The sequence below is a fragment of the Ochotona curzoniae genome, unplaced genomic scaffold (assembly GCF_017591425.1).
Source record: "Ochotona curzoniae isolate NIBS_2020 unplaced genomic scaffold, NIBS_Ocur_1.0 scaffold_4683, whole genome shotgun sequence".
In the NCBI taxonomy this organism is placed as follows: domain Eukaryota; kingdom Metazoa; phylum Chordata; class Mammalia; order Lagomorpha; family Ochotonidae; genus Ochotona; species Ochotona curzoniae.
Genome location: NW_024467121.1, coordinates 13237171 through 13263611, shown reverse-complemented (window position 1 = coordinate 13263611; position 26441 = coordinate 13237171). Strand labels below are relative to the sequence as shown.

The 26441-nt window shown below is 40.7% G+C and overlaps 1 protein-coding gene across 2 annotated transcripts in view; it reads right to left on the bottom strand.

The window, feature by feature from the left end:
* Positions 1-26441, bottom strand: part of FBH1 (F-box DNA helicase 1) — a 38114-nt gene that overhangs the window by 9688 nt on the left and 1985 nt on the right. For both annotated transcript variants that reach the window (XM_040968272.1, XM_040968273.1), the window contains exons 2-16: positions 20641-20796; positions 17755-18356; positions 14559-14689; positions 14336-14471; positions 12450-12640; positions 11278-11370; positions 10897-10991; positions 8712-8880; positions 7838-8060; positions 7061-7148; positions 6890-6976; positions 6157-6293; positions 2474-2573; positions 2266-2384; positions 478-553 (exon numbers count right to left, since the gene is read on the bottom strand). In XM_040968272.1, coding sequence (XP_040824206.1) covers positions 478-553; positions 2266-2384; positions 2474-2573; positions 6157-6293; positions 6890-6976; positions 7061-7148; positions 7838-8060; positions 8712-8880; positions 10897-10991; positions 11278-11370; positions 12450-12640; positions 14336-14471; positions 14559-14689; positions 17755-18356; positions 20641-20796 — 2403 coding nt within the window. The remainder of the gene's footprint in view (positions 1-477; positions 554-2265; positions 2385-2473; positions 2574-6156; positions 6294-6889; positions 6977-7060; positions 7149-7837; positions 8061-8711; positions 8881-10896; positions 10992-11277; positions 11371-12449; positions 12641-14335; positions 14472-14558; positions 14690-17754; positions 18357-20640; positions 20797-26441) is intronic.

The window sequence follows — 26441 nt, the reverse complement described above, 5'->3', positions numbered from 1 at the left end:
TCACTAACTCTGTGTGCTCCTGGGCATGTCAGTGTAGTAGTCTCTCCGTCTCCAGCTGAGGATTGACAGCCCTACCCTTGAGATCCTCACCTACTTCACAGGGATTTGGTTCAGTGCAGTCAAAGGAAAAAGTAAAAGTAACAACTGTTACAGAAATGTCAGAGGTTATCTTTTGGGGCCCACATGGACATTATCACTGTAAAGTTGCCCAGGAAGACTGAAAGATGTGGAGCTAGACAGCCTAAGGGACCAAAATCAGAAAGAAATGAGACTGCTGGGAGAAAGATCTGGAAAAAAATCTGCCAGGATCTCTGAAAACAGGAGACCTGAGACATTCTAGTCTTTATAGGAAAACAGTAACATCAGTGCCTGGTCTCTAGGAAGACACAGGAACACTGACTCAGAACTGGCCTGTTCCTTGCCCATCCCTGTCGCTGAGTGCTTCCTTCTATTGCACCAGAGCCAGGTGGTACTCACGTTTCTTCCGTTCTTCCTCTGGCTGAAGAAGGGTCCAAATATCAATGATTCTGTCCAATCCAAATGATTTAATCCCCTGAAAAAGTTTTTTTTTGGTGGGATTTTTGGTTTTTTGTTTTATTATTTATTTTTTGTTCTTGCTATTTCACGAAACAAATGCAGTGATAGGATTCTGAAATGAGATGGTTTCTTGGGGACAGATCTCCAGTTATATCCAACGGACAGGCAGAAAGCAGGAAACTTTAACAAGTACAAAGTACCACCCAAAACTCAAAAAAATTACCAAGTCTTGGTGGTTAAGTCACACTCTTCCTATGGCTTTTTAATTTTTTTAAGACAGTCCTTGCTGCTCGTGGCTGTCCCATCAATACAAGGGTGATTTAAGTCTATCTTGCAGGAACACAAAATAGTTTCAAAGAATACAAATGGTATTAGAATACAAAGTATTGAGCTTGAATACTTACCACTGTTTCTTACAAGAACTAGAGAATGTCTGTCTATGGAATCCAGATTATTCCATGGCTTTAGAGGAAAGAACCTGCCTGTACCACAGATCAGGCCTGTTCCACCTAGGAAGTACCTGCCTCCAGTACTCACAAGTACCAGGCCCCGCACTGAAGACTGGCATGACAAGGGCTCCACACCCCAAAGGCTTTTTATCTTTGGGGAAGGGACACATAAAACGCTGACATACAACAGAAACTGAAATAAGACAGTATACATTGCAATTCACAACCAGATGTGAGATCAAGTATTATGACACATGCTACAGATAAACAATGGATGCAAGAGAAGGGAAGAGAACAACTCACTTTATTGCATTCCCTGCATGGATGATATTCCCAAAATAGCATTCTCTTAGAGTAATGAGAATGGCTAAATTATGCTATCTCCATTAGGTGAAATACTGTATAACTATTAAAGTAGGAATGAAAGAAAATATGTTTACATGTTGAATGAAAAACAGCATACATTTTTTTTGCACACCATAACTCTAATTATGCAAAAGTACACATTTGTAAGGACAAAGACAAAAATAATTAGCAAAAATGTGAATTCTTGTATGAAATACTGGAACTGTTTTTTCCCTTTCAGTTTCCACATTTTCCATAACAAAGTTATATGATTTGCATAAATAAAAACCTTAAAATACCTTTGAAGATTCACTGACTATATTTGAGTGCTTATTACCTAGTAGGCCCTCAAAAATATTTTTCTGTACATGAATGTCTTTTAGTCATATCCCTTTGATTCAGTTAAAAATTCAACATGTCATTTAGTCTTTCTGTGAAAGTTTTCCCTGTGAAACAGGTAAAGAAAAGGAATTGTTTTTATTTTAGAGATGGAGAGAATGAGGCACACACAAGTTGTGACTTGCCCCAAGTTACACAAGGTTAGTGACAGAGCCAGAGCTAGAACCCAGGTATTTAGCTTCATGTGTTTTAAGAATAAATGGTGCTTTCCAGTGTGCTGTTGGCTCAGCTGTACTTATACTAAGTGACAACACACAATTAGAAGTTTCAGGTAGCTAACAGCCTCATTTGAGTAGTCCGGGATTAAAGGGTATTTGGTTTTTAAAGAGTGAAAGATGCTTAGTCCTTACTGGGTCTAATTTCAAATGAATATTTCACTAGTATATTGAGAATTGCCAAGGGTAGACTTTAGTCATGGTGTAGTCAAAAACCTCAAATGTTTTCTGGTGTAATAATCCCAACTGAGTATTTTTATTGGACATACTTGTCTGCAAAAATTTTGCACAGGAAGTATTCAACAGAAATGTACTCTTACCCCAATCAAATGTATCCTTGATGATACTTCTTCAGTCACCCGTACAGCTTCATCAAACACATTGGCATTGGTGCGGCACAACAGGGCTACTTGCCCCTTTGTATCACCTCTAATGCCACCTTTAGGGGGAAAACAAAAACTCTATGGTGAACCAAAATAAAAAAGAAAACTATTTTTTGTAACAAATAAGCGAAATGGAAAATCTTACTCTGATGATTTCCTCCAACCAAAGTCTTTTTCCTTACTCTCTTACAGACATCCAAGATAGTAGCTCCCACATATGCTATTTCCACACCAAACCTAAAGCTCTGTTAGAAAACAACAAACCAAAAGGAGTTATCAGCCCATGCTGACCAACGGCACACATTTCTATCACTGCCAAGGTCTGACCACCCCACATTGACAGGGGAATTGGAAACTGCCTAGTGAAAAACCATTTTACACCAATATGGGAACCCAGCAATAACTACTATCAGTAGCCATTTGGGGAGTGAGCCAGAGGATGGGAGATCTCTCTCTCTCCTTCTCTCTATACTTCTGCCTAATTTATTTTCCTCATCCCTTCCCACAAAATCCTGACAATTTTTACACCATCCTACATATTTATTTACTTACTTACTTTTTAATCTTGGTTACCAACTTAGCTAACAATCTGAACTTCATGCTTGAGTTTTTTGGCCTTTTTACCTGATCTCTTCCCAAAGCAAATTACTGTCTTTATTTCTGCCAGGTAATTTTTCCCAAACGCTTTGATTAGATCCTCCCCTTACTACCCTACTTTCCACAACACTCCAAATAAGAGCAATAAACACAGAATTAAACTATGGACTCATTTCTAAGATCCTTGGAACAATCTGGACAACCATTACTTTTCATTATTCCCAATACAAGAAGCAAACTTCTTTTAAGCAAATCTACTTTTTCCAAAACAAACTTTGCAAACTATAAATTATACAAAAAGTTAAGAGGGGGGCAATTTCTCCCTTTATTATCAAGATTATTGTTAAATCCACTTCCTTGTATTTACCAGCCACAAGAAGGATCATTATTGCCTGAGCATTCCCAATACACCCCTGCCACCTGCTGATTTTAATCAAACTGGAAGTTCCACTCACCTATCAAAGTCATTCCCTAGTCTTCAAAGCTCAGTTCACAAACCTACTTTCTTGAACATTCCAGCTACATCTGTTCTTCCCAAAACGAAAATATTTATTTACCCTTTTCCTATATATTCATAAAATTAAGGTAGAAAAGTATCACATCCTTTGGTCAACAGCATAAACATGCTTCAGTAAATAACCTGTCAAAGAAAAACTAGATTTTTTTAAAAAATAAAAAAATTACTAATTTACTTGAAAGGCACAATTACAAAGAGAAAGGGAAGAAAAAAGAAAGAGACAGAGAGGGAGGGTCAGACAGAATGATCTTCCATCAATGGTCTATTGCCTGCAAAAGGCCTTACCAATCAAGGCTGGGACAGGTCAAAGCCAGGAGTCTAGCACTCCATTCAGATCTCCCATGTAGGTGGCAAAGGGCCCAAGCACTAGGACCATCTTCTGCTACTTTCCCAGGCCTACCAGTAGGGAGTTGGATTAGAGACAGAGCAGCTGGGACTTGAACCAGCACTTACACGAGATGCTTGAATGGAAGCAGCGTAACCACACTGCTGGTCACAGAAAATTAGATTTTTCAAGAAGCATTATTTTTGTTGCCATATTACTACTCTTGTGTAAATCATAACCCAAATCATAAAATGAATATTCATTAGTCTATACTGAAATATGTATCTGAATAAACAAATGAGTAAATACTAAATGAATGAATGAAGATTCTATTTCCTTGCATAATAATTTCAAAGAATTTATTTAAATACTCCAACATTTATATCCAGAGTATGAGCTCTGTATAGGAACTTCCTTCCAAAGCATACAATAGAAAAAGGCAGGGGAAAAGAATGACCACTGTGGAGAGACCAGCAAATATCATTATAAACCACATTAATGACCTCTAATGCATGTGATGAAATAGCACTATTTATCTTCCTCCTAAAACCCATAGCTTTAGTCTAACAACGAGGAAACAACATCAGACAAATTCCAGCATAGGGAACACTACGAAATATTTCTAAAAATTTGTTTGTCCATAAACCCAATTGGAAAGGTTGAAAAACTATCAGTTAAGAATTATTAAGGTGGGGATGGGCATTGTGGCACAGCAAGAAAAGTTGCTTCTTGGGACACCCCATTCCATACAGGACTGTGAGTCTGAGTCCCATCGCCTCTGCTTTCAATATAGTTCCCTGTTAATGCATCCTGAGTGGCAGTATGTGGTCTGTGTGCTTGGAGCCCTGCCACATACATGCGAGACCAGGATGGGCATGGGCTAGCAATGGCTGTTGCTGACTTTTTGGGAGAGAACTAGTAGATGGAAAATGGATTGATCATTCTCTCTCTGAGAAGAAAACAAATCAACCATAGAGTCTAGGGAGACATGACCACATTCAAGGTGGTCTGGATACAAGGTGGCATATTGAACAAGATCCTGGAGTAGCTAAAAACACAACTTAAAAGTAAGCAAATCTGAATGAACTTTGACTTTGCTTTATAATTATGTATCAGTACTGGTTCAGTATTAGTGGCCAAGTGCTCCACACTAAAACAACATACTAATAATAGGGGAAATTGACTTCTCAATGTTTCTGTATATCTAAAACTGTTCTAGAGCAACAGTGGCCACAGAAAAAGTAACTACTCCAAGCTGATTCCACAACTGCGATATACTGTCCGGGCTAAAGTTCATGAAGAAACATAGCTTCTTACAGATGTGCAGGTACAACGGGAGAGATGTTTATCACGTTTTCATCTACTTAAAGATCCAGGAGCTCCCAAGCTCGCTGTGGTTCATACAAGTTTTCCCAAATTTTAACTTCCCTGGAATGCAACAATTTCATCTTTGGTAGCACACACTCTTAGTTTTCCTTAAAGTCACACTGCTCATTTCAATTATCTTAACATCAAGCACTTAAGTCTGAATAATTAGAGTTGATCTTTCAGTGTTTTTTTTTGTTTTGTTTTGTTTTAAGTAAAAGAAATTTAAGAAAAAGCTGCCAGTTCGGTTCACAACTCAACTGCAATAGGGTCCCTTTTCAGTTTACAAATTCCCCAGGCACACCTCTCACTTCAACAGAATACTGAAACATACTAATGGGTCTATAACTATTAATTTTGCATGTGTACCATCAAAGACATTCTTGAGTGAGTTGCTGGATTTTCTTTTTACCCTGAATGTGTTGAAAAATATAACACTGCTAGTTTAATTTGGTGTCAACACCTTGATTCGTAGTAGCTGCCAGCATTTTTATGTATCACTGCTTTGCACTACCAGTGTGACTATCAATACTGTAAAAAAGGACCCCAACTTTGTAGGCCCTCTGACAACCAAATGCTGTAGCCCACCATGACTGCAGCCCAGCATGAGCATGATTTAGCTCAGTGGCTAAATCCTTGCCTTGCACATGCTGGGATCCCATATGTTCTGGCTGCTCCACTTCAACAGCAGAGGACAGCCCAAAACCTTGGAATCCTCTACTGTGTAGGAGACCCAGAAGAAGCTTCTGGCTCCTGGCTTTAGACTGGCTTAGCTCTGGCTGAAGCAGCTACTTTGGGGAATAAACCAGCAGAAGGAAGATCTTTCTCTATCTCCTTCTCTCTGTAAATCTTCCTTTTCAATTAAAATAAATCAATCTTTTTTTTTAAAAAAAAAAAAAGGATTTGCGTATTCCATGACCTGTCATAATGTCTTTCACAGTGCCTGGCACATAAGAAAGCTAGCAGGAAAAATCAAAGGCTTGCTTGTACACTTCTGGGGACTCAAAGCAAACAGTGCTCTTACCTGTGTGAGATAGAAGACATGAGTGTGGGGGACCGTGAACAGAGCATTGACTGCACCACGGAATGTATAGATCTGCTGGTGCGGGTCCCCTACAAAGATCTTCCCACATGGCTGAGACAGAACTATATTCATGATAGCTGCAAGCAAGAAAGCAGGAAAATTGAGAAGTATGAAGTATGCAGGACAACAAAGTTGCCTCTTCCTGCCACAGAGGCACATTCGCTCCATTCACTCAAAAGAAATAATTTTATAATAGGAAATGAATTTTTCTGGTCCTAGGAATGCAGATTATTTTTACTTTCTGGATGAAAATTACTATCACTAAGAGGATATACAGGCAAGTAGAAATTAAGGCAAATTGTGTTAACTAACACCAAAAAGTTGTGTTGGGTTTCTAAAACATATAGCTACTTGAAAAATATATTACACAGAATTTTCGCTATCAGAATGAGCCTAGAGCCCTTATCAGCTGGTGACTAACAGATACTCTGTAAACATTTTAAGAACATCATAAGCAAAACATATGAAGGAAATAAGCCTGCCTTGGGTGTGTGAAAAGGACAGCTGAAGTCCTAACTCAAGTAAAAGGATTTCTGACTGGCCAAGTATCATTTGCTCCTCTTCTTTATCACAAATAATAATTATCAACTTATTTCACACATATGTCCTCTTACATAATCATGATGCTGTTTCTATGTATTTGAGACTACAGATGTCCTGAATAGTTTATCACCTGGGGTACAGTCCTGGGCCTCATCCACAAAGATGGCGTCATAAGAGGCAAGCACAGGCTTGCTCAGCTGCCAGAGTTTCAAATAGCCTAAAAGAAGGGAATAGCATGAGTCATAACTCAGGAGGAAAACAGTTACATCTGACAGATATCAGCGTCTGGAAAACGGCCTACCATCATGCGTCATTTGGTAAGCTTCTTCTTTGCATTCCCCCAGCTTCTGCATGTTGTCCCAGAGTCGGCTTGCTTCAAGGACACCATTCTGGGAAGCAAATAATGTGGTTAACTCATACTTTAAGAGTTTGGAAAAGACAGAGCACCCTGAACTCACACTTTCATTTCCACAGACAGTACTCACAGCAAAAGCATCATCACAGAATGGTGAGTGACAGGCACCTCCCTAACCTCCTAAGGCTTCCTGACAGCCTCTAAGCACCATGGAGGGTAGTTTTCAGTGCCAAGAAAAATGAGAGGAGATGTACCAAATCCATGACAGAGCACTGCATAGGGATTAAAACAGAATCATTTTTCTAGATTTAGCACTGATACTTAATTCATAAAAAGAATAGCAAATGATGAATAGTCTTGATGAAAAGTAATAGACTCTTCTGTTAGCAAAATCTATGCAGAATGAATGGCAGAAAAAAAATGAGATTCTTAGTCATCAAGTAAGATCAGGTGTTACAACCAGACTATCCAACAAGAAGTACTAATAAATCATGAGCAGGTCAATCATGTATTTTATCTGTCACATAGGGGAATTGTGATGAGAACAAGGTGAGAGGTCCAAGAGTGTATTTCACAGGAGAAAATACCATGCAACCCATGGGTATTGCTCTGGGGCTACAGTCTCCCCATACACCGGCGACTTCCTACAGAAAGCTTACTACACTGTGCCAATTCTTGTCCTTATCCCCACATCTCTAACACGTAAGGTACAGGGATATTCACCAGTTTCTCACTCTGTTCCACCATGACTCTTTGTCCTAGGGTGTTCTTACACCAAATAGGCACATGATCGATGGTCAGCTCTTCATCGGCCGAGGCAAAGAAGTTTTCTAAAGTCTTACATACTAGCTTGGCCCTTACGAATCCACCTTTCCCTTCAGCAAGAACCGAATTGACCATGAAGGGTGTTAACTTGAAGAGATTCAACTTCTTTTTCAACTGGTACCTGCAATGCACATACCAAATAAATAGTATTTGACTTTGCGGCACTGAAGCATTTAGTATCCCCACTGTCTATAACAACACAAGGAAGCTCAAGGTGCCAGACACGAGACAGAACTTCTTCCAAGCCAGAAAAGTTAGATATACATCTCACTCAAACAGCTTATAAGAGGCTTTTGGGAATTCACATACAATAGCACAGAATCGGCCCATAGCAGAAATTGCTATTCCAATATGTGGTCCAGCTTCCAAGAGGTTCCCCTCCTGCACCATCAAAATTCCTTAGAACCTCCACAACCAGGTAAGCTGGAGCAAGGACACCTATACATAGTGTCCCACCTCCCCAGCTTTCCAAGGCCAAATCTAAAACTAACCAAAATTTGTGAGACCTCAAACTTCAACTAAGTCATTTCAACTTTCAGTGCCTCAATTACAGATAACTGAAAATGTACCTCAACAAGATACTATCAATGGCCAAGTAACAGATAGAAGTATAAATCACTATCTCAGTCTATCTATCCAAATCATATATTTATCTCTGGCCTGTAAATGGAGATAACAACATTGTATTTTCTTAATGTCATGATGTAGATTCATGTATGATACAAAAAAAAAAAAATCACATGCCAAACATGCCAGCATTACTAATGCTCACTTCCGCCCAATGTGTCCGTAGGCCATGGAATGAAAAGTTTTGCAGATGACGTTGCTGGGGAAGACAAGCTCTGCTTGTTTTGCAATGCTCTTGTTGAAAGTCACGTAGAGAAACCTGCTCTTAGACCACTTCTCGGCATACTTGACAAGAGTAGAGGTCTTCCCAGTGCCTGAGAAAAACATGAGAAGAAAATGTAATCCTCTGGTCAGGCAAAACAGGCCTGATTCTAATCAGATCAGGTCCTGTCCAGACTTACCCTGACACTGGCCTGATGCCAAGACAGGAACAAAGTTTCATTACTTAGACCAGGAGACATCAAAACCAGAATATAACAATGGCTAGGATCCTGGCTCTGTAGGTTCTAGCTGAGTAATAAACAGCAAGTCACTTGAGCTCACTGATCTTTAGTTTGCTCTTCATGGTTCATAAGAGACCCAGGCTGGGCCCAGGGCTAGGAAGTTAAGAATTCCATCCAGGCTTCCAAGTAGGTGGCAGGAATCCAATTACCTAAGCCATCTCCACCACCTCCAAGATCTGCATTAGCAGGAGGCTGGGTCAGGAGCCAGAGGCTGGTACAGATGCCAGCCACCCCCATAGACAACATATGTAAGTCGTAACTGGATCAAATGCTTGCCACTCATTTAATAAATATTTACTGAGCACTTACTTCACGTTCAACTGTATGTTAATCACTATGAGTATATTTAAATATATATATATATATATTGCAATCTAATTGAGAAGAAAACAACTAGCTAGGAAGAAATGAAGAAAAAAAAATGTGTATTTTTGGACAGAAAGAGCCAGTGTCACATTCTGGTTTTACCAAGGACTTGCTATGTGTAATTAAACAAATCACACACAGAGTTTCAATATCCTTAATTTTTAAAATAAGTAAACATAATTAACTTTATAGAATGCTGTTAGGACCAGCCATGCACACTGCAGACAGAAATTATTGTTATTAGAATACTTAAGCAGAAAAGCAGGAAGGGGTTCCAGTTAGAGAAAACAACTGGAACAAAAGTTCAGATAAAATAGTAGCCAAGTACTTCAGGCGGCTGTAAATTAAGCAGCATAGTTGACTGAGACAGGAAAACAGCGCACAATATCTTTAGGAAAGTAACTCAGCACCAAAGGAGGGAGGGTTCTCAAAATCTCCCTTGTCAAAAGTAGGAAGCAACTAAAACTATCTAAGCAGGGGAGTAACATGCTCCACCTCCGAAAATAACCTGTGAGTATACGAGTGTACACACCCAATGACAGATGAAGGAAAGGACTAATCAATCCCACTGCCATCTACCTACAAGCTAGTTCTCATCTGTCTAGATAAGAATTCTAATGTTTTTGAGATTACTTCAACTAAGTTCATTGATAACAGATCAAAGTAAAGATGCTCTGGCTGGTGGGGGGTGGTGTAGCTTTTTAGCTGCTGCCTACAATGCTGGCATTGTTTCTGTGTGGGTGAATGTTTGAGTACCTTTGATCCAGCTCCCTGCTAAATGGCCTGGGAAAGGAAGCAGAAGCCAGCCCAACTGTTTGGGGCACATCACCCATGTGGGAGACTGAATGAAGCCCCTGGCTCCTTGCTTTGGTTGGCCTAGCCCTGGCCATCATGGCCACCTAACAAGGGAACCAGAGGATGGAAGATCTCCTTTTCTCTCTCTCTCTGTAACTCTGATTTGCAAATAAAAATAAAAACAAAGGAGTTTGTGCAGTGGCTCAATTGCCTAATCCTTTATCTTCAAGTGCTGGGATCCCATATGGGCTCCAATTCATGTCCCGGCTACTCCACGTCTCATCCAGCTCCCTGCTTGTGGCCTGGGAAAGCAGTGGAGGACAGCCTAAAGCCTTAGGACCCTGCACCCCGGTGGGAGACCTGAAGGAAGCTCCTGGTGGCTTCAAACTGGTTCAGCTCTAGCCATTGTGGCCATTTGGAGAGTGAATCAGCACATCAGAGATCTTTCTGTCTCTCCTTTTCTTTGTAAATCTGCCTTTCTAATCAAAACATATAGATCTTAAAAAAAACAAAACAAAACAAAACAATACAAAAAACCAAACCAAAACAAAAAGATGCCCTGCCAGGAAGCAGGAATGCAATGCAGTTAAAAAAGGAAAAAACTGTATCACACACAGTATGTGTGACATATCATACCACACAGGAAGCTAAGGCAAGCTCCCTTACCTGCAAAGGCCATAATTTTTACCACCTGAAGAGGTTCCATCTTATGGTTCAGAATCAATTGTTGTTCATGCGTAAGTTGGATGGTTGTTTTCTTGCTACAGTCATGAGAAATAAGAAAAAGAAGTAATGAAACAACTGGAAGCAGATAAACTTAGATTCCCAAAAGGCCTCCCTTTAAGGGGATAAAACTAGATCACGATGGCAGCAGCAATTCAGCAAGTTTAACCAAAAATCTTTGTGTCTACAGTCTTAAAGTGAGTGAGTTGTCCATAGCATCAATTATGCCACAATAAGGTTGTTATAACAAAAAACCAAAATAAAACAACTCCACTCCCTAAAGACGAGAGGAAACACACACCTATTATGTATCAGCATACGTACCCTGACCAAACAGATGGCTCCTCTTTACTTTCTGAGACCTGGGAACTAGAATTCTCCTGAAGATACAGGCAATAGAAAATGTTGTAGTGAATCCTAATAGGAAGAAAGTAAATACAGAAAATTTTCAAATTCCGGTCACAGTCTGTATCTTATTTTTTCTTCAGATACATTCAAATTGCTTACCATTTCTGAAAATTGTACCATTTGCTGCAGATACTTATCCCAGCAGTTAAAATGCCCTTGTCCCTCATCAGAATACCTGATTTTGACATCAGATTTGGCACCTTACTGCAGCCTATGGCTAATGCAGACCCTGGGAAGCAGCAATGATGGCTCAAGCGAATGGGTTCCTGTGACCCACAAGGAGATCTGCGTTCAGTTCTTGGTTCTGGCTTTGACCCAGCTGAAGGCCAGTGCAGGCACTTAGGGAGTGAACCAGCTGGTGGGAAATTTAGCTTCTGCGTATACACATGTGGTCTCTTTTTTTTCTCTCTGATCCTCCAATCAAAACAAAGTTAAAAAAAAAATGGCCTCTGAATCTCCACTCAAAACAAAAAGTCAAAAAATGTCACCAGTTTGGGGCCAAGATGATGGCTCAATTGTCTAACCCTCTACCTACAACTGCTGGCATCCCAGATGGATGCCAGCTTTTGTCCCAGCTACTCCCATCCAGCACCCTGCTTATGGCCTGGGACAGCAGTGGAGAATGGCCAAAAGATTTAGGACCCTACACCCACATGGGAGATTTGGAGGAAGCTCTTGACTTCTGGGTTTAGATTGGCTCAGCTCTGGCCATTTTAGCCATTTGGGAGAGTTAACCAGCAGGTGGAAGACCTTTCTCTATTTCTCCCTTTCTCTGCAAATCTGCCTTTCTAATAAAAATCTTAAAAAACCAAATCACCAGTTTACAGAAAAAAAAAGCGCAAAAAAAAAAAAAAAAGAATTTAAATCTATCTGCAAGTGACAGAAGCATTCTTAGAGAACATCATTCCTGGAAACTACTACATAAACATCAAAGGGAGAATAAAACCAGGATATATTTCTCAGCCAACAGGAATACCAGCTGTAAGCTGAAAATACAAACATTCAAAGAAGCATAAGAGCCAGTGCTACGCAGCAGGGTTGGAGCTGGTGCCAAGTCAGGACTTGCTCTCTTCCTCTCTGGTTATTACCTATTGCTGATGTTAATGCCCTTCTCCCTCATGGCATACAAAAGCACAGCTATGCAGTACAAGGTCTCAGTGATGTCTGGCATGGTCACTGTGGAACTGGGTCTCCTGAGGCAGAAGAGCAGCTGCTGGATGTCATTCACACTGCTGGACAAGAGCACCATGGCTGCTACCAAAGCCCAGACGTTGACGCCCTGTAGAGAGATGTGCACAGGATGGGGAAGAGAGACCCAGATACAGGAATAAAAACCAGGAAGCCATCGAGGAAAGCAAGTCCGGGGTTTGGGTGCTATCTACAAACCGAATTGTGGGAAACAGAGAACCTTTTGTTTTGCCCTAGATTCCTTCTCATCATCAACAGGAATTCCAGGTCATTTTTCCACTGCTTCTCTCTAGGTCACTGGGAGCTCTGTGCTCTACAAGTACTCAGTAGGATCCAAAGAAGGGAGTTAGCTAATGAGTGCCTACCTGGGAGTGGTGCTGGGAGAGGAAACCAAGAACACCAACGATGCTAATTTACTATTTCTTTTATTATTGAATAACTATTAAGTAACAACTAAACATTAAAATTTTGTTTTATGACAACAGTATGCCCCTTTTTGCAATTTCTAAGTAAATGTTCACTAACACATACCACTGTTACATCAGCACAATTCTACCTAATACAGAACCTATTTTAAGAATGGATAATCCCATGCCCCTCCCACTAAAACCACACTATTAAAGAAAACCCACTCCATCATTATCAGCCATTGTTTCACCTAAAAGAACACAGAAACAAACCCGAAGATGTTTTGAGTTCCAACTGCTGTGGCAAGCAGAATATAGGTGAGGCTGCACACAGCATCCAGACAAAATGTGAAAATCCCTGATCTGACACGACTGAAATTCAGGAAGCTGGAGGCTACTTCCAGATCCTGTTATCTCACTGTATGTCCTTAGCAGAGCCTCGGTTTCTCCAATGGGCTATCTTGTAAAGAAACTCTGGGGCTAGTTGTGACACAGTGGATTACACCCACTATGATGCCACCAGCCCTTATCAGAGTGCTAATTCAAGTCCAAACTATTCTGCTCCTAATCCAGCTGCTTGCTAATCTGCCTAGGTAGGAACAAGCAATGAGGGCCTGGAGCAGTAGCCTAGTGGCTGAAGTATCACCTTGTATGCACTGGGATCCCACGTGGGTGCCAGTTTGTATCCTGGCTGCTCCATTTCCCATCCAGCTCCCTGCTTGTAGCCTGGGAAGGCAGTCAAGGATAGCCAGAGCCTTGGGACCCTACACTGACATATGAGACCCAGAAGAGGCTCCTGGTTCCTGGCTTCAGATCAGCTCAGCTCCGGCTGTTGCAGCCACTTGGGGAGTGAACCAGCAGATTGAAGATCTTTATCTCTCCTTCTCTCTGTAAATCTGACTTTTCGATAAAAAAAAAGAATGAAATAAATATATTTTTTTTAAATGTTGAAAACAAGCAAGCAATGGCTCAAGTGCTTGAGCCCCTGCCAACTCAAGCAGGAGACCCCAAAGGGACTTGGCCACTGTGGTCATTTGGGAAGTGAAGCAGAATGGCATTGTGCTTTTTAAATAAACAAATAATAAAGCAATTCTATTATTAAAAATGCTCAAAGGCTAGATGACCACGTTTTAGGAATATTTCAGAAAGAATTCCTCAATAGAATAGGAAAATGAAGGAAATGTTTTTACAAACTTTCCAAATTTGAATCCGGAATGGTATGGCCTTTTATTTCTCCACTAGGAACAATGACAAGGTTAATGTTTCAAAGCATTGAGAGACTAAAGATTTTGAAATTAATATAATCTTGAGTCACAAACTTTCTCCAAATGAAAACCTGTCCACTTTCTCACATAATTCCTCATAGGCCCTTGGCATACCCCAGCAGCAATGTAGAGGTCCGGCAGGTGTTGACGCACACAGGCCTCTGCCTCGGGGCGCAGGGGATGGTCTCGCAGACTCCACAGCGCCCTTCCAGGATCCACGCTTGGGGAGCATTTTGTAGTGGCTGTAAATCTGTGAGACATGCATAGATGAGTCCATCAGCACTGGCGTATGAGAAAGGACTTCAAAATCCCTTCCTCACAGGAAAATGAAGCTCACCGTATGAGGTTCAGCACACACAAGTCTGACTCCTTTTCTATGCCCGAGTTCAGCAGGATGCCATCCACTTTGCTGACAGCTTGCTCCTCATTCATCAGGTATCGATGATACAGCTTTTTCCAAGGGACGAACTGTATAATTAAAAAATAAGCAGGTCCAATATACTTTACCAAGATTAGCTCACAGTTCCAAAGCTGAGTAAATCAGGCACACATATTACACAAAGTTTGGTTAGAAATGAGGAGCACTGAGTCTTGGTCCTGGTTTTAACACCAACTTACTATTGACTTGGGGAAAAGCAACACTGCTTTTTTTGTTTGAAACATCAAGACACTAAAAACTAAGAATTTCAATGGGGATAAAATAACAAAATCTGTGCCTGTAGATAGCAAGCAAAAATAATCCGTAAGTCAGCAACTGCTACAAGAAACAAAGAATGACAATATATAATAATCAACTCAAGCAACACAGGTAATATGCACTAAAATCAGAGCTACTAAATATACAAAACACAAACAATGACAGAACTGAAGGGAGAAATGGTGATATACAATGACAATAGGAGATTTCAATACTCCAATGTCAAGACGAGAAGAACCACTCAGGTGAATAAGGAAAAGGGACTTGAGCTCTGCTGTTAGAATAATCAGACCTAATAGATGTATGTCGAACACTCCATCCAACAGCAGCAGAATGTACCCTCTTCTGGATTATATACAGAACACACGTTAGGTTATAAAACAAATCCCATTGTACTAGACTGAAATTACACAAAGTATCTTTTTTAAATCACAGTGAAATAAAATCAACAGCAGAAGAAAACTAGGCAATCCATAAATACATAGAAATTAAACAATTTTTTAAAAACTTGTATTTATTTATCTGAAACAGAGTTACAGATACAGAGAGATCTGTATCTCTGTATCTACTGGGGCCTTCTCCAGATGGCCACAATGACCAGATCTGAGCTTTTCCAAAGCCGGGCACTTCCTCCAGGTCTCCCACATGGGACATTTTCAAGTGTTTTCCTGTTAGTGGAGAGCTGGGTTGAAAAGTGGAGCAGCTGAAATTGGTACCCATAAGGAATGCCAGCATCACTCCCTATGCACAATGTTGGCCCCAGCAACACAAATCACACAATAACCAACCAATGGGTTAAAGGAGAGGAGAAATCACAGAGAAAATTAGAAAATACCTTGATATAAAGAATGAAAACATATCATACCAACATTTATGGAATGTAGGAAAAGGGAACTTTACAGTTATAAATGCTTAAAAAGTAGACAGATTCAAAATCAACAACTTAGTGTTACTCTACAAGAAAACAGGGAAAGAACAAACTGGTGTTACATGATGCAGAGGGTTAACCAGCTCTCCCACTGGGTGCTCTTTCGAGTAGAGTACCGAGTCCCAGTTGCTCCACTTGTGTTCTAACTCCCTGCTAACGGCTTGGGAAAGTAGTAGAGCTTGGCCCAAACGCTTGTTAACCCACACCCACCAGAGAGATCCAGATGAAGCTCCTGGCTCTTGGCTTTGGTCTTACTCAGCCCTGGTTATTTGAGTCAACTGGGGAGTGAACCAAAAGGTAGATGATTTCTTCCTCTACCTCTCCCTCTCTGTGACTCTGTCAAATAAATGAATAAATCTCATTAAAAAAGATGTGTTTTGTTTTTATGCAAAAGGCAAATACAGGTAGGAGAGACAGTGGGAGAGAGCTTCCAACTGCTGGTTCACTCCCCCAAATGGCATTTTTGTAACATTTCATGAGATAAGTACAAGTTGGGACATACTCCCAAAAAATCTTCTAGACTGAAGAAAATCCTCACTTATTTCCATCTACAACTATTTAATTCACATTAAAAATCTCGATTTAGTGGGGAGAGGGAATATTAGGACACACTAGGGCAGACATTTGGTACAATGCTCATGTTGCCACTTGGCAAACCTGAATCCCCAAATACAGTCTTGGTTCAAGTTCCCAGCTCAGCAACTTACTCCAGTTACCTGTTAATGCACACCCTGGGAGGCAGCAAGTGATGGCCCAAGTACCTGGGTCCTTGCCACCCATTTGGGAGACTCAGCCAACTTCAGCCTGGCCCTGTCCTGGTTGTGGCAGACATTTGAGAGTCTATCAGATCTCTTCCCCCCTTCTCTGCCCTTCAAATAAAAATAAATACACTAAAAAAAGTTTTAAAAAAAGCAGCAGCATGGCACAATATCTAAAATCAGAACATTTCTCAAAACCTAGAAATTAAGTCTCCTAAAAAAGAAAGAAGCTAGATGTAAAATTTCCTCCAAAATCTTATGTGCTTAGAAGAGAATCTGGCAAGTATCAACATGTCTATCTTGCATTCCATTCCTAAAATTTAAAAAATTTATTATAGATGAATGGAGAGCTAACCTCTACCTTTCTGACTTATTTCCCATGGTTAAAGAGATATATGAAGGATCTTCAAAAAATTCATGGAAATTGCATATTATGAACAAAATATGCATGGATTTCAAAGGTGTTTTCCTCACAAAAGCATTTAATTATATTTTCCCACAAACTTTTTGACGTACCCTGGTGCAAGCTAAGCAAAACATCCTCCCAGGCAAACTAGAATGTGAGATGAGTGAAGTAAAGCTGAACATCAAAGGAGAGGACAGGGAGTAAGAGCAGTAAAATGACTAATGTCTTATCAAGACGTTTTTCTATAGGTTGTTGCCAATGCACCAAGCTCAGAAGGCACTTCAGGCAACTCAGTCCCATTGCAAGCTACAGCGGTGATTTAAACATAATTACAACAAGCTTTCAGCAAGCAGTCTCTATCAATGAGCTACTATTCTGAAGTGGAGAGGAAAGTTCTCTCAAAGAGCACCTGACAAAGTGTAGCCTAGGTGCAAAGTGCAATAATAGCACAAAGAAAACAAAGTGATTATTTCAGTAAGATGAACTAGTTAACCAGCCTTAAGAATTACACTTTAAAGTACAGGTAAGATATCAACAGTGACATGAAGGGCCTTTTGGGTAGGGTGATGGGATTAGAGCAGCCTGAGGCAGGTCTGGAAGGTGCAATCTCCCCAGGACACAGCAAACCATGTGTTGTGAATAGAATACAGGTATGTGTTGACAGGAACTGGCAAGAAGGACAAATGAAATTCTCCAATCAGAACCATGCAGTAAACGAACACACATACTTGGTTCTTTACTTACCAGGGGGTCAATGATAATCTCCCTCCAAAGGTGGCATACCAAGCTCACACTGCAGTAGAGGTCCTCCACAGGGAGAAAGGCAAAGATGTGTCTCAGAACCTCCCTGGGCAGGCTACAAATGTGGCCTGGAGCGTCTTCGCAGTGTAAGGCTCCAAGAAGCCCATAGCAGGGATCAGGAATGGGGTCAGGACCAATGTCCTCTACATCTTGGTCAGTTTCTCCTGGTTCTGCAGAGAGACGTGACAAGCAATCCTCTGCTTCCTGTCTGGTCTCCCCAGGCCTTGTGCATGACAGGGACGCAAGACGTCGAGGCATTTTTTTAGAAACTTCATCCCGCTGGCTGGTCTCCATAGTCTGATGGCCCTCTTCCTCAAAGGATCGGGATCGCTTCCTGATTGGCAGAGCAGAAGCCGAGGAGCCCACTCTCACTTCTCCATCAGCTTCCCGAGGGAGGGAACTGCTGTTCTCAGCTGGAACAGTCATGTCATCCTCAGAGTCCTGATAGTTGTCCTGGCCAATAGAACTACTCTTGGCCATGTCATTGGTGCTCTGCTGCTGGCCAGCTAGAAAGAACTCAGACCTGAGTCTCTGACATCCTCGACCTGCAGGAAGAACTCACACAAAACAAACAAGAAATCATCAGTGACTGTTGACCTGCCCTTGATCCCAACACGACAACCTAAGTTTTAGTTATCTATGTTAATAGACAAAAAATAGGAATACATTTACGAGCCCACTATATAAATACGTGTAAAAATAATCTAAAGGTCTATCTGTTTCTATTATATAATTATAAAGACCGAAACCAGTCTTTAGTTGTGTGATGGCCCACACTGCACCTTGCAATATCTATAGGTACAGAGCCCTATGCTATATACAGAACACCTAAATGGACAGATAAAAAGAAAAGCATTGCTCACAGTCACACACTCACAAGCTGCACCTTGCCTGACTGTCATTACGAGGTCTAAGTTCAGGTAGGTGGGAAGGGACATGCTTTACGAAATCAGGATTCAGGAAATCCTATTTATATATATTTTTCATTTCATTGAGTTAAATTCTTTGTATGGACTCAGAATCTGTAAATCTGCCATCATTTTTAAATGTAAAAGACAGAATCAGAATTCATACTGTTAGAGTGCTATCCAATCCCTTCCATGTTTATTTAATTGGCTGAGCACCTGTGATTCCAAGACAACTATGGAGTGAAAAATACTATGGTCCTGATCTCCAGACCTTTCAGGCACGTGAGGGAGTACAAATAGTGATTACAGCATTTTCAGATTCTCAAAACTCATTTTAAAATTCTAATGAAGCATTTAAATACTCCACTAATGTATGGTTCTTTTCTCAATGGTAACGGCCAAAATCTTCACTTTGGAAAGTAAGAGAATGGAGAGAAAGAAACTACAATTAAACTTTAAAAGAATTTTAAAATAAACTATTTTTTTTCTGTATTGGGAAAAATAAAAGCAGTTATGACTGATTCCAGGACAATCTGGTAGAAACCCAGAGATCTGAGGTCAACATGCATGGGTTAAATCATGATTATTTCCTAGTTGTTGAATTTAGTCATAGCAACAGTTAGGAACCTACATATGCCCAGGGCCATGCTTACAAAACCACTGTCAGTAAAGAAAAAACTGCTTCAGGCATATGAGAAAAGCTAAATATCAGACAATATATGATTAAGCTTAAAATTTCTTCATACAATTATTGTCAGTGGTTTCCAGAAGTAAAAAACATATATAATATTCATAGATGATTATTTGAGTTGGATTGTGAAATTAATATAAAGAGAAGTAAAGCAACCTAGATTATATTAATGGGCAAGAACAAAAGTTGCATTCAATTGATAGGTAGAGACATTGTGAGATCAAATTGCCAAAAGTGGAACTTTCATAAATAATAACAAATATCAGGTAATGGGCAAGTGTGACCTTGAGGCCACCACAGGAACAAAGAAACATTTTACTGTAGGTGCTTGAGCACAACTGTGACATTATAGAAAACAATCAGAGTCAAGAATATCAACGAGATATTGACTCGGAAGAAAGAAAATCTGAAGTCAAGGAGAAGGGTCCCTGCAGTGGTCCAGCTACCAGTGACAAAGGACAAGTCTACCATGAAAACACCTGAGAACGTTTCAGCAGAAAAGCTAATAACATGGTAGATCTAATGATGGATTTGACCAAGAAGACTAATGATAAATGAAGTAATCATAGTGTTTCTGGACTGAAACAATGGTGATATTGGCCATAACTCATATCACTATATAATTCTGCATGCTAATGAATTCATTTTAACATGTTACTGAGGCTTTTACCAACCATTATAACAAGTCAGAATTTTCAGGAGCTGGCACTGAGGTGCCATGGGTTAATCAGCACCATACACAGGAACGTTGGCAGAAGTCCTGGCTGATCCACTTCCAGTCTAGCTCCTTTCTAATGTGCTAGGGAAAATAGCAGAGGATGGCCTGAATTCTAGTGTCCCTGCCAGTCTATGGGAGACATGGATGAACTTTCAGTTTCCTGGTTTCATCACAGCCCAAGCTGGAGCACTGCAACCATGTGGGGAGTGAACCAGAGATGAAATTTCAATCAATCAATCTCTGTCACACTGTCTCCAACTGCCTGCCCCGCTGTAACTCTACCTTCCATATAGATAAATGAATCTTAAAGTACACACACACACACACACACACACACACACACACACACACTTTTATGGAAAATATAGAAATAATGGGTAAAAATATTATACTATTTCAACAACACTACAAAATTAGAGGCTGTATTTTACAAATACATCTAAGATGGGAGATACTGAAAGCTCACACAGACAAAAGATTTTTAAATGCAAAATACTTTGTGGAAGACATACCCCTCCTCCCTCTTTTTGTTCTGGGTCTAGGATAAAGACCATGGTTCGGATCTCTGTTTGTCCATCTCTGACAGAAGGGCTGGGTCACAGCCAAATGACTCCAAGCCAAATGTTGGCACTCGATGGCTGTTAGTTGCTTCCGCTTAAACCGTCTCACTGTTTTGTACCAAAAGGCAAAAGAAAGAGGGTACTCATTAGTTATGGACAATTGATTCTACAAGCTAGTCTGTAAACAATATTTAATTCTCAGTGATTTTGTGGATAATCCCATTCAGCCCATTCCCTTTTTGTTATGTCCACTAACTTTCCGTCATCTCATAATTCCTTAGTATTTCTTCCTCAGAATTTCTTAGTATTTCCTCCTTAGAAGTTAAGAATCTTAAAATGATAGGTCAAGATTCTGAAATGAGTTTTCTCCTTTTCATACCTTCTAGAAGCCTTGATCCTGAATTATGCATTGAAAATGAAGTTGCCGATTTCTATAACCAGAATGAGAGATGTAAAAGCTACCAATAGACAGGAAATGTTTCAGTGAAATAGAAGAAGAATATCTATTACCAAACTAGCCTGAAGAGGAAAAGCTCTTAAAAGCTTTTAAAAAGCTGGTTAAAAGGATTAAGATATAAACCTATTTACTCATATTTATATGTCCCCGGATACTAGTGCTAACCACAGGCCTTCCAAGTTGAGTAGTTAACTCAGATTACGTATATAAAGCTTCTGAAAGTCAACAGAGACACATAACCAATTGGAACATTAGATTCAGTAAAGGGTTCTGATGGCCACCCACATTTATTATAAACTCCTAAATCTAGCTATTGGAAACAGTTACACACACACACACTACAACTTTTCAAGAGTGAGAAAAGTTGTATAACAGTCTTTCCCAGTCAACTAACGGCAATACTGCCCTATTAAGAAACACTGAGGGGCCTGGCACTGTAGCTTGTGCCCGAAGTCCTCACCTTGCATGCACCAGGAAGCATCCCAGATGGATGCTGTTCTGGTCCCGGTTGCTCTATTTCCCATTAAGGCCCCTGCTTATGGCCTGGGAGGGCAGTCGAGAATGGTCCAGGGCCTTGACACCCTTACTTTAATGGGAGGCCTGGAGGAGACTCCTGGATCCTGGATTCAGAGTGGCTCAGCTCCAGCTATTGCAGCTGGGGTGTGAGTCAGTGGATGGAGGATCCTTCTCTGTGTCTCTACTTCTCTGTAATTATGGTTTCCCAATAAAAATAATCTTTTTTTAAAGAAGATTTATTTTATTTTTATTGGAAAGTCAGACACACAAAGAGGAAAGACAGAGAGGAAGATCTTCTGTCCAATAATTCACTCCCAAAATGGCCTCAATGGCCGGAGCTGAGTCAATTTGAAGCCAGGAATCAACATTCTCTTCTGGGTCTCCCATATGGGTACAGGGTCCCAAGGCTTTGGGCCATCCTCTACTGTTTTCCCAGGCCACAAGCAAGGAGTTGGATTGGAAGTGGAGCAGTCGGGACATGAACTGGCACCCAAGTGGGACTCTGGTGTGTGCAAGGTGAAGCTTTAGCCACTGAGCCATTGTGCTAGGCCCATTAATGTATATATTTAAAACAGCAGCTCAAATGTAATTATAAAATATTCAAATGCTGTGTCCTTCCTAAAATCTTCCTTCACAAGTCACCTAAACCTAATGAGATGCACCACACTCCTCACATTCAAAGTGCACTTTACAGCTCTCTTAAAGAGGACTTATTGTTAGAAGTTACCCGTGTCTTTAATGAACTAAGTTAAATGTAAACACACATCCACAGGAATAACAGCCACGTCCAAGGGGATCTTATGAATGGAAAGAGATTAAAATGGCTGTGAGGTTTTCCAAACTATATGAATAGTATGATGGGTAGTTTATATGAGTTTTTATATGAGCACCAGAGATACTCAAACTAATCTCCTCCATACCAAGGTAGGTACTTGTATGCATTTGTAAGACTCCCATAATTGCTAACAGCAACAAGTCAACTGCCAAAGGGCAGTGTTGGCACACAGTGGATATCAGAATGCCAAGAGTCCTGGCTATTCCACTTCTGCTCCAGCTACCTGCTAATGGGTCTGAGAAGGCCACACAAGGTGTTCCAAGTACTTGGGTCCTTGTCACTCAAATAGGAAATGTTGGCTTGACCCAGACAGGGCTGTTGTGATCACTTGGGAAGTGGCAAACCAGTGGATCTAAATTCATTTTCTCTCTCCCTTCTCTCTTTCTTTCAAGTAACATGTCATATTCCTCAGATAAAAGACAAAGAAAATGAGACTATATAAAAAAATCATTATCAAACAGATCTTTGCCCACCTTGATCTTTTAGAGATGCCTTGCCTTGGCAGTGCAACTTCTCTCTGTCCCCTGCTCTCAAAGTCTCCCTCTCTAGGATCCACATGTATCTGCCAATTCTGAGCTTTTACCCCCTGGTTCAGCAGACCAGCAGCACATCGGGTCCTTGGTTTTGCTGCACGACTTCACAGTGGTCATTAACTCGGATTTGGCCACTCACTGGTCATTAAATCCCTTCATCTTCACGACGGTCTACTCCATTCTGGCCCATTCTGACCAATGTCATGATCTAGTCACATCCCCTGGCAGATTCTCATCAGTTAAGCTAGACATAAACTCTTAGACATGATTACAACTCCTCTTCTAGAGTGCACTGAAAGCAGAGACCATGTCTCACTCTCCATCCCTCAAAGTGCTCCATGTGACACTACACTCGTACTGAGAAGGAGGAGCCCAGGTTGCCTCTATTATGCTTTTACTCACAGGACTTCATGTTTTAATTTTCCTTACTGGAAAAGAATGAACAAAAGGTTCAGAAAGTGAAACTAAGTGCTTCGGGTTCTATGGCCAGGACCATCGCTCCCCTTCTTCCTTTGCAGACTTCCCTGTCATGGATGTGGTAGATGCCATCTTACAGCTGAGCGCTAGGCAACAGAAGGAGTGTAAGCAAAATGGCATGCACCCTTCCTAGGCTTGTCCTCCCTGCTCTCTAGCCTTCTAGTCAATTAGGCACCTAATTTTCCAGGACAGTCATCTCTGTAAGCCACCTGTTCAAAAAAGAAGAGCCTTTTGGCAGCCAAGTCCTTATATGACAAGAAAAAAAGGACACAAAACAGAGAAACTCCTCGACTGTTACACCTCTTAGAAGGGCACTACTGTGCAGGCCTAGCTGTTACTGCAGCAAAGCTCACCCTACTGATCCTAGGCTCAGGGGAAATTGACATGAAATAACACTTTTTCTCCTACCTTTACCCATTAGATTTCACACCAAAAAGTCTTCTAAGACTTAGCTATTGCAAACTTAACTGGACAAAATTAAGACACTAAGTGGGCAGAATTCCTGGAGGGAATATATGAAGTAAATTAAATTTAAAAAATTAATCAAGCTAACTCTGGAGCACAAGGTGCTTGACAAATACTCCACATCTAACATTGTTAATCCAGGTAATATACCAAGTTACCTAAGTGCACAGGTACTTTGCCCACAGGCCTCTGACTTTTCTGATAAGAGGCCTCTATAAGATCTCTCTGGAGACACCGGGCCTCTGCCATCACCTGTGGATAACAGAGCCCTGGGCAGTGTAGCTCATTATGATGACTGAGGCACCTGACAAGAGAGCCCGACCTAATAAGCAACCTGAACTCCAGCAGTCATTCAAGCCAGGCAGCACGTAACAGTAATAAAACCTCTCTAACACTCTGACATACTTTGAACAACAGTTTTCATAAATATAATGTTCTTTGAACAAAAAAGTATCTTTAATACATCCTTATTGTATTGTTTAACTTACGTCCACAACAATTATTCATATAATGATGTACTTAGTATGTTATGTGGATTAACATGTTTGAATATTTGTCACTATTAACAGCAACAGCTTACATAAGGATGTGTATAACAAACCTTACTTAATTCCAGCACCTAACACACTCTGCTTCACAAACAACTGCTAACTAAATAGACAAATGCACAGGAGGACTTCCTTCTACAGGTTAGGCTGCTTTCCTAAACTACCTTACAGTGCCTACAGTTCTTTTCTACAATTTCAGTTGATCCCCACAGCACACCTCCTCCACATATGCCACAACTAAACTGAGGCATGGGGAAGCATCTGACCTAGCAGGGAGACTACTGGTTAAGACACTCATGGACCATACCAATGCATGTGGGTTTCACACATCTCGGACTCCTCACTCTAGTTTCCTACTAACAGAAAAACCCAGATGGGAGACCACTACTGAGTTTGTGGCTTCCAGCTTCAACCCACTCCTGTCAGCAGCAGGCATCGGAGGGGCCTGAGCCAATATATGGGAACTGTCTCTCAAACATACATATGAATAACATCAGGGGCTCACAGAGGACTCATTCTAAGTCATAATACAGTTTCTAACTGATAGTGTCAGAACAAGAACTTGGGTCTTCTGACTCCCAAGTCCGTAACATTATCCATGCTGTATCCAGACAGCTTTCATTCAGCTTCTAAGAACCTGAAGAATCTTTTATATAACACTTTTTTTTAAAAGGCACTAGTGAAATATCAGAAGGAAAGAAACCTAATGGGCAAAAAGTATTTAGGAGATGTAAATATGAGGGAAAATAGCACCAAGTCCTGCAGACTCAAAGTGAGAAAACTTCAAAACATTTTGCTCCAATTTGGGATGGACGGATGGAAGGAAGGGAGGAAGAGAGGGGAAGCGATCCCTACATAGACTAAATTCATGCCTAGGAACAGTAACTGCAAAATGGCAGAGAATGAACAAACTGATGTCAGGAGTCACTCTCGACTCCAAGCCAGGTCCCTGCCAGTCACCACATTCAGCTTAATCGCTAAACCCAAAAAGGACCAAGCCAATAGGCTCCACATCCTGTACTTCACACCTTGAACCACCCAAAAGACAGCACCCATTTATTATGGTGGGCAAGGGTCTCATTCTGCATTCCTCACCAGGATAGACAAAAGTGGTAGGCAGAAAACAATACAAATATCATTATTTACTGTCCAGGACATATTTTTATACATTTCAATGGCTTTCTCCATTGCCAATTCATTCCATGACTACTTTTAAGTGTCTACTGAGTCCTGGATTCATCTTGAACTGCTTGGCAGTAACCTGGGTGTTAAAAAAAAAGGAATTATTTTAGACAGTGAGGACACACACATGAATAAGCCTTACCATAAGGTAGCTAGCAAAACAAACACAAGTTATTAAACATAAGGCGATATAAGTGTGAGAAAAATGCATCCACGAGTTGGCATGGTAGTAAATAGAGTTAAAGAACTTGAAAAAAGCTTTATAATTAAGTTGGTCCTTGAGACATGAAAGATTCAGGTAGGCAGAAAAACCAGTGTGCATGAAAATGCAGAGAAGTAACAAAACTTTGGTGTGGCCTAACAGCTAGGTTTCATCAGAACAAGATTCACAGATTAGTAATGATGGGAGAAACATCCAGAAGAATGTGGAGCTACACTACACAGGTCCTTCAACACACCGTTCATCAAACTGCACTGTCTCATGTAGGCCACTCAGGGTGTCATCCTGCTTTCAGGCAATGTCATTACATAGACTAAATTCACACCTAAGAACAGTAACTGCAAAATAGCAGGGAATGAACAAACTGATGTCAGGAAAACAAGTCAGCAAGTCCCTGTAGCAACCGAGGCAAGAGCAGGTAAAGACCTCAGAGCAACAGAAACGGGCCAAGGGGACAGACAAATATCAACAATGCTTTCTGCCAAGAAACAAAGAGCAACAAGAGCAACATGTCTTAGCA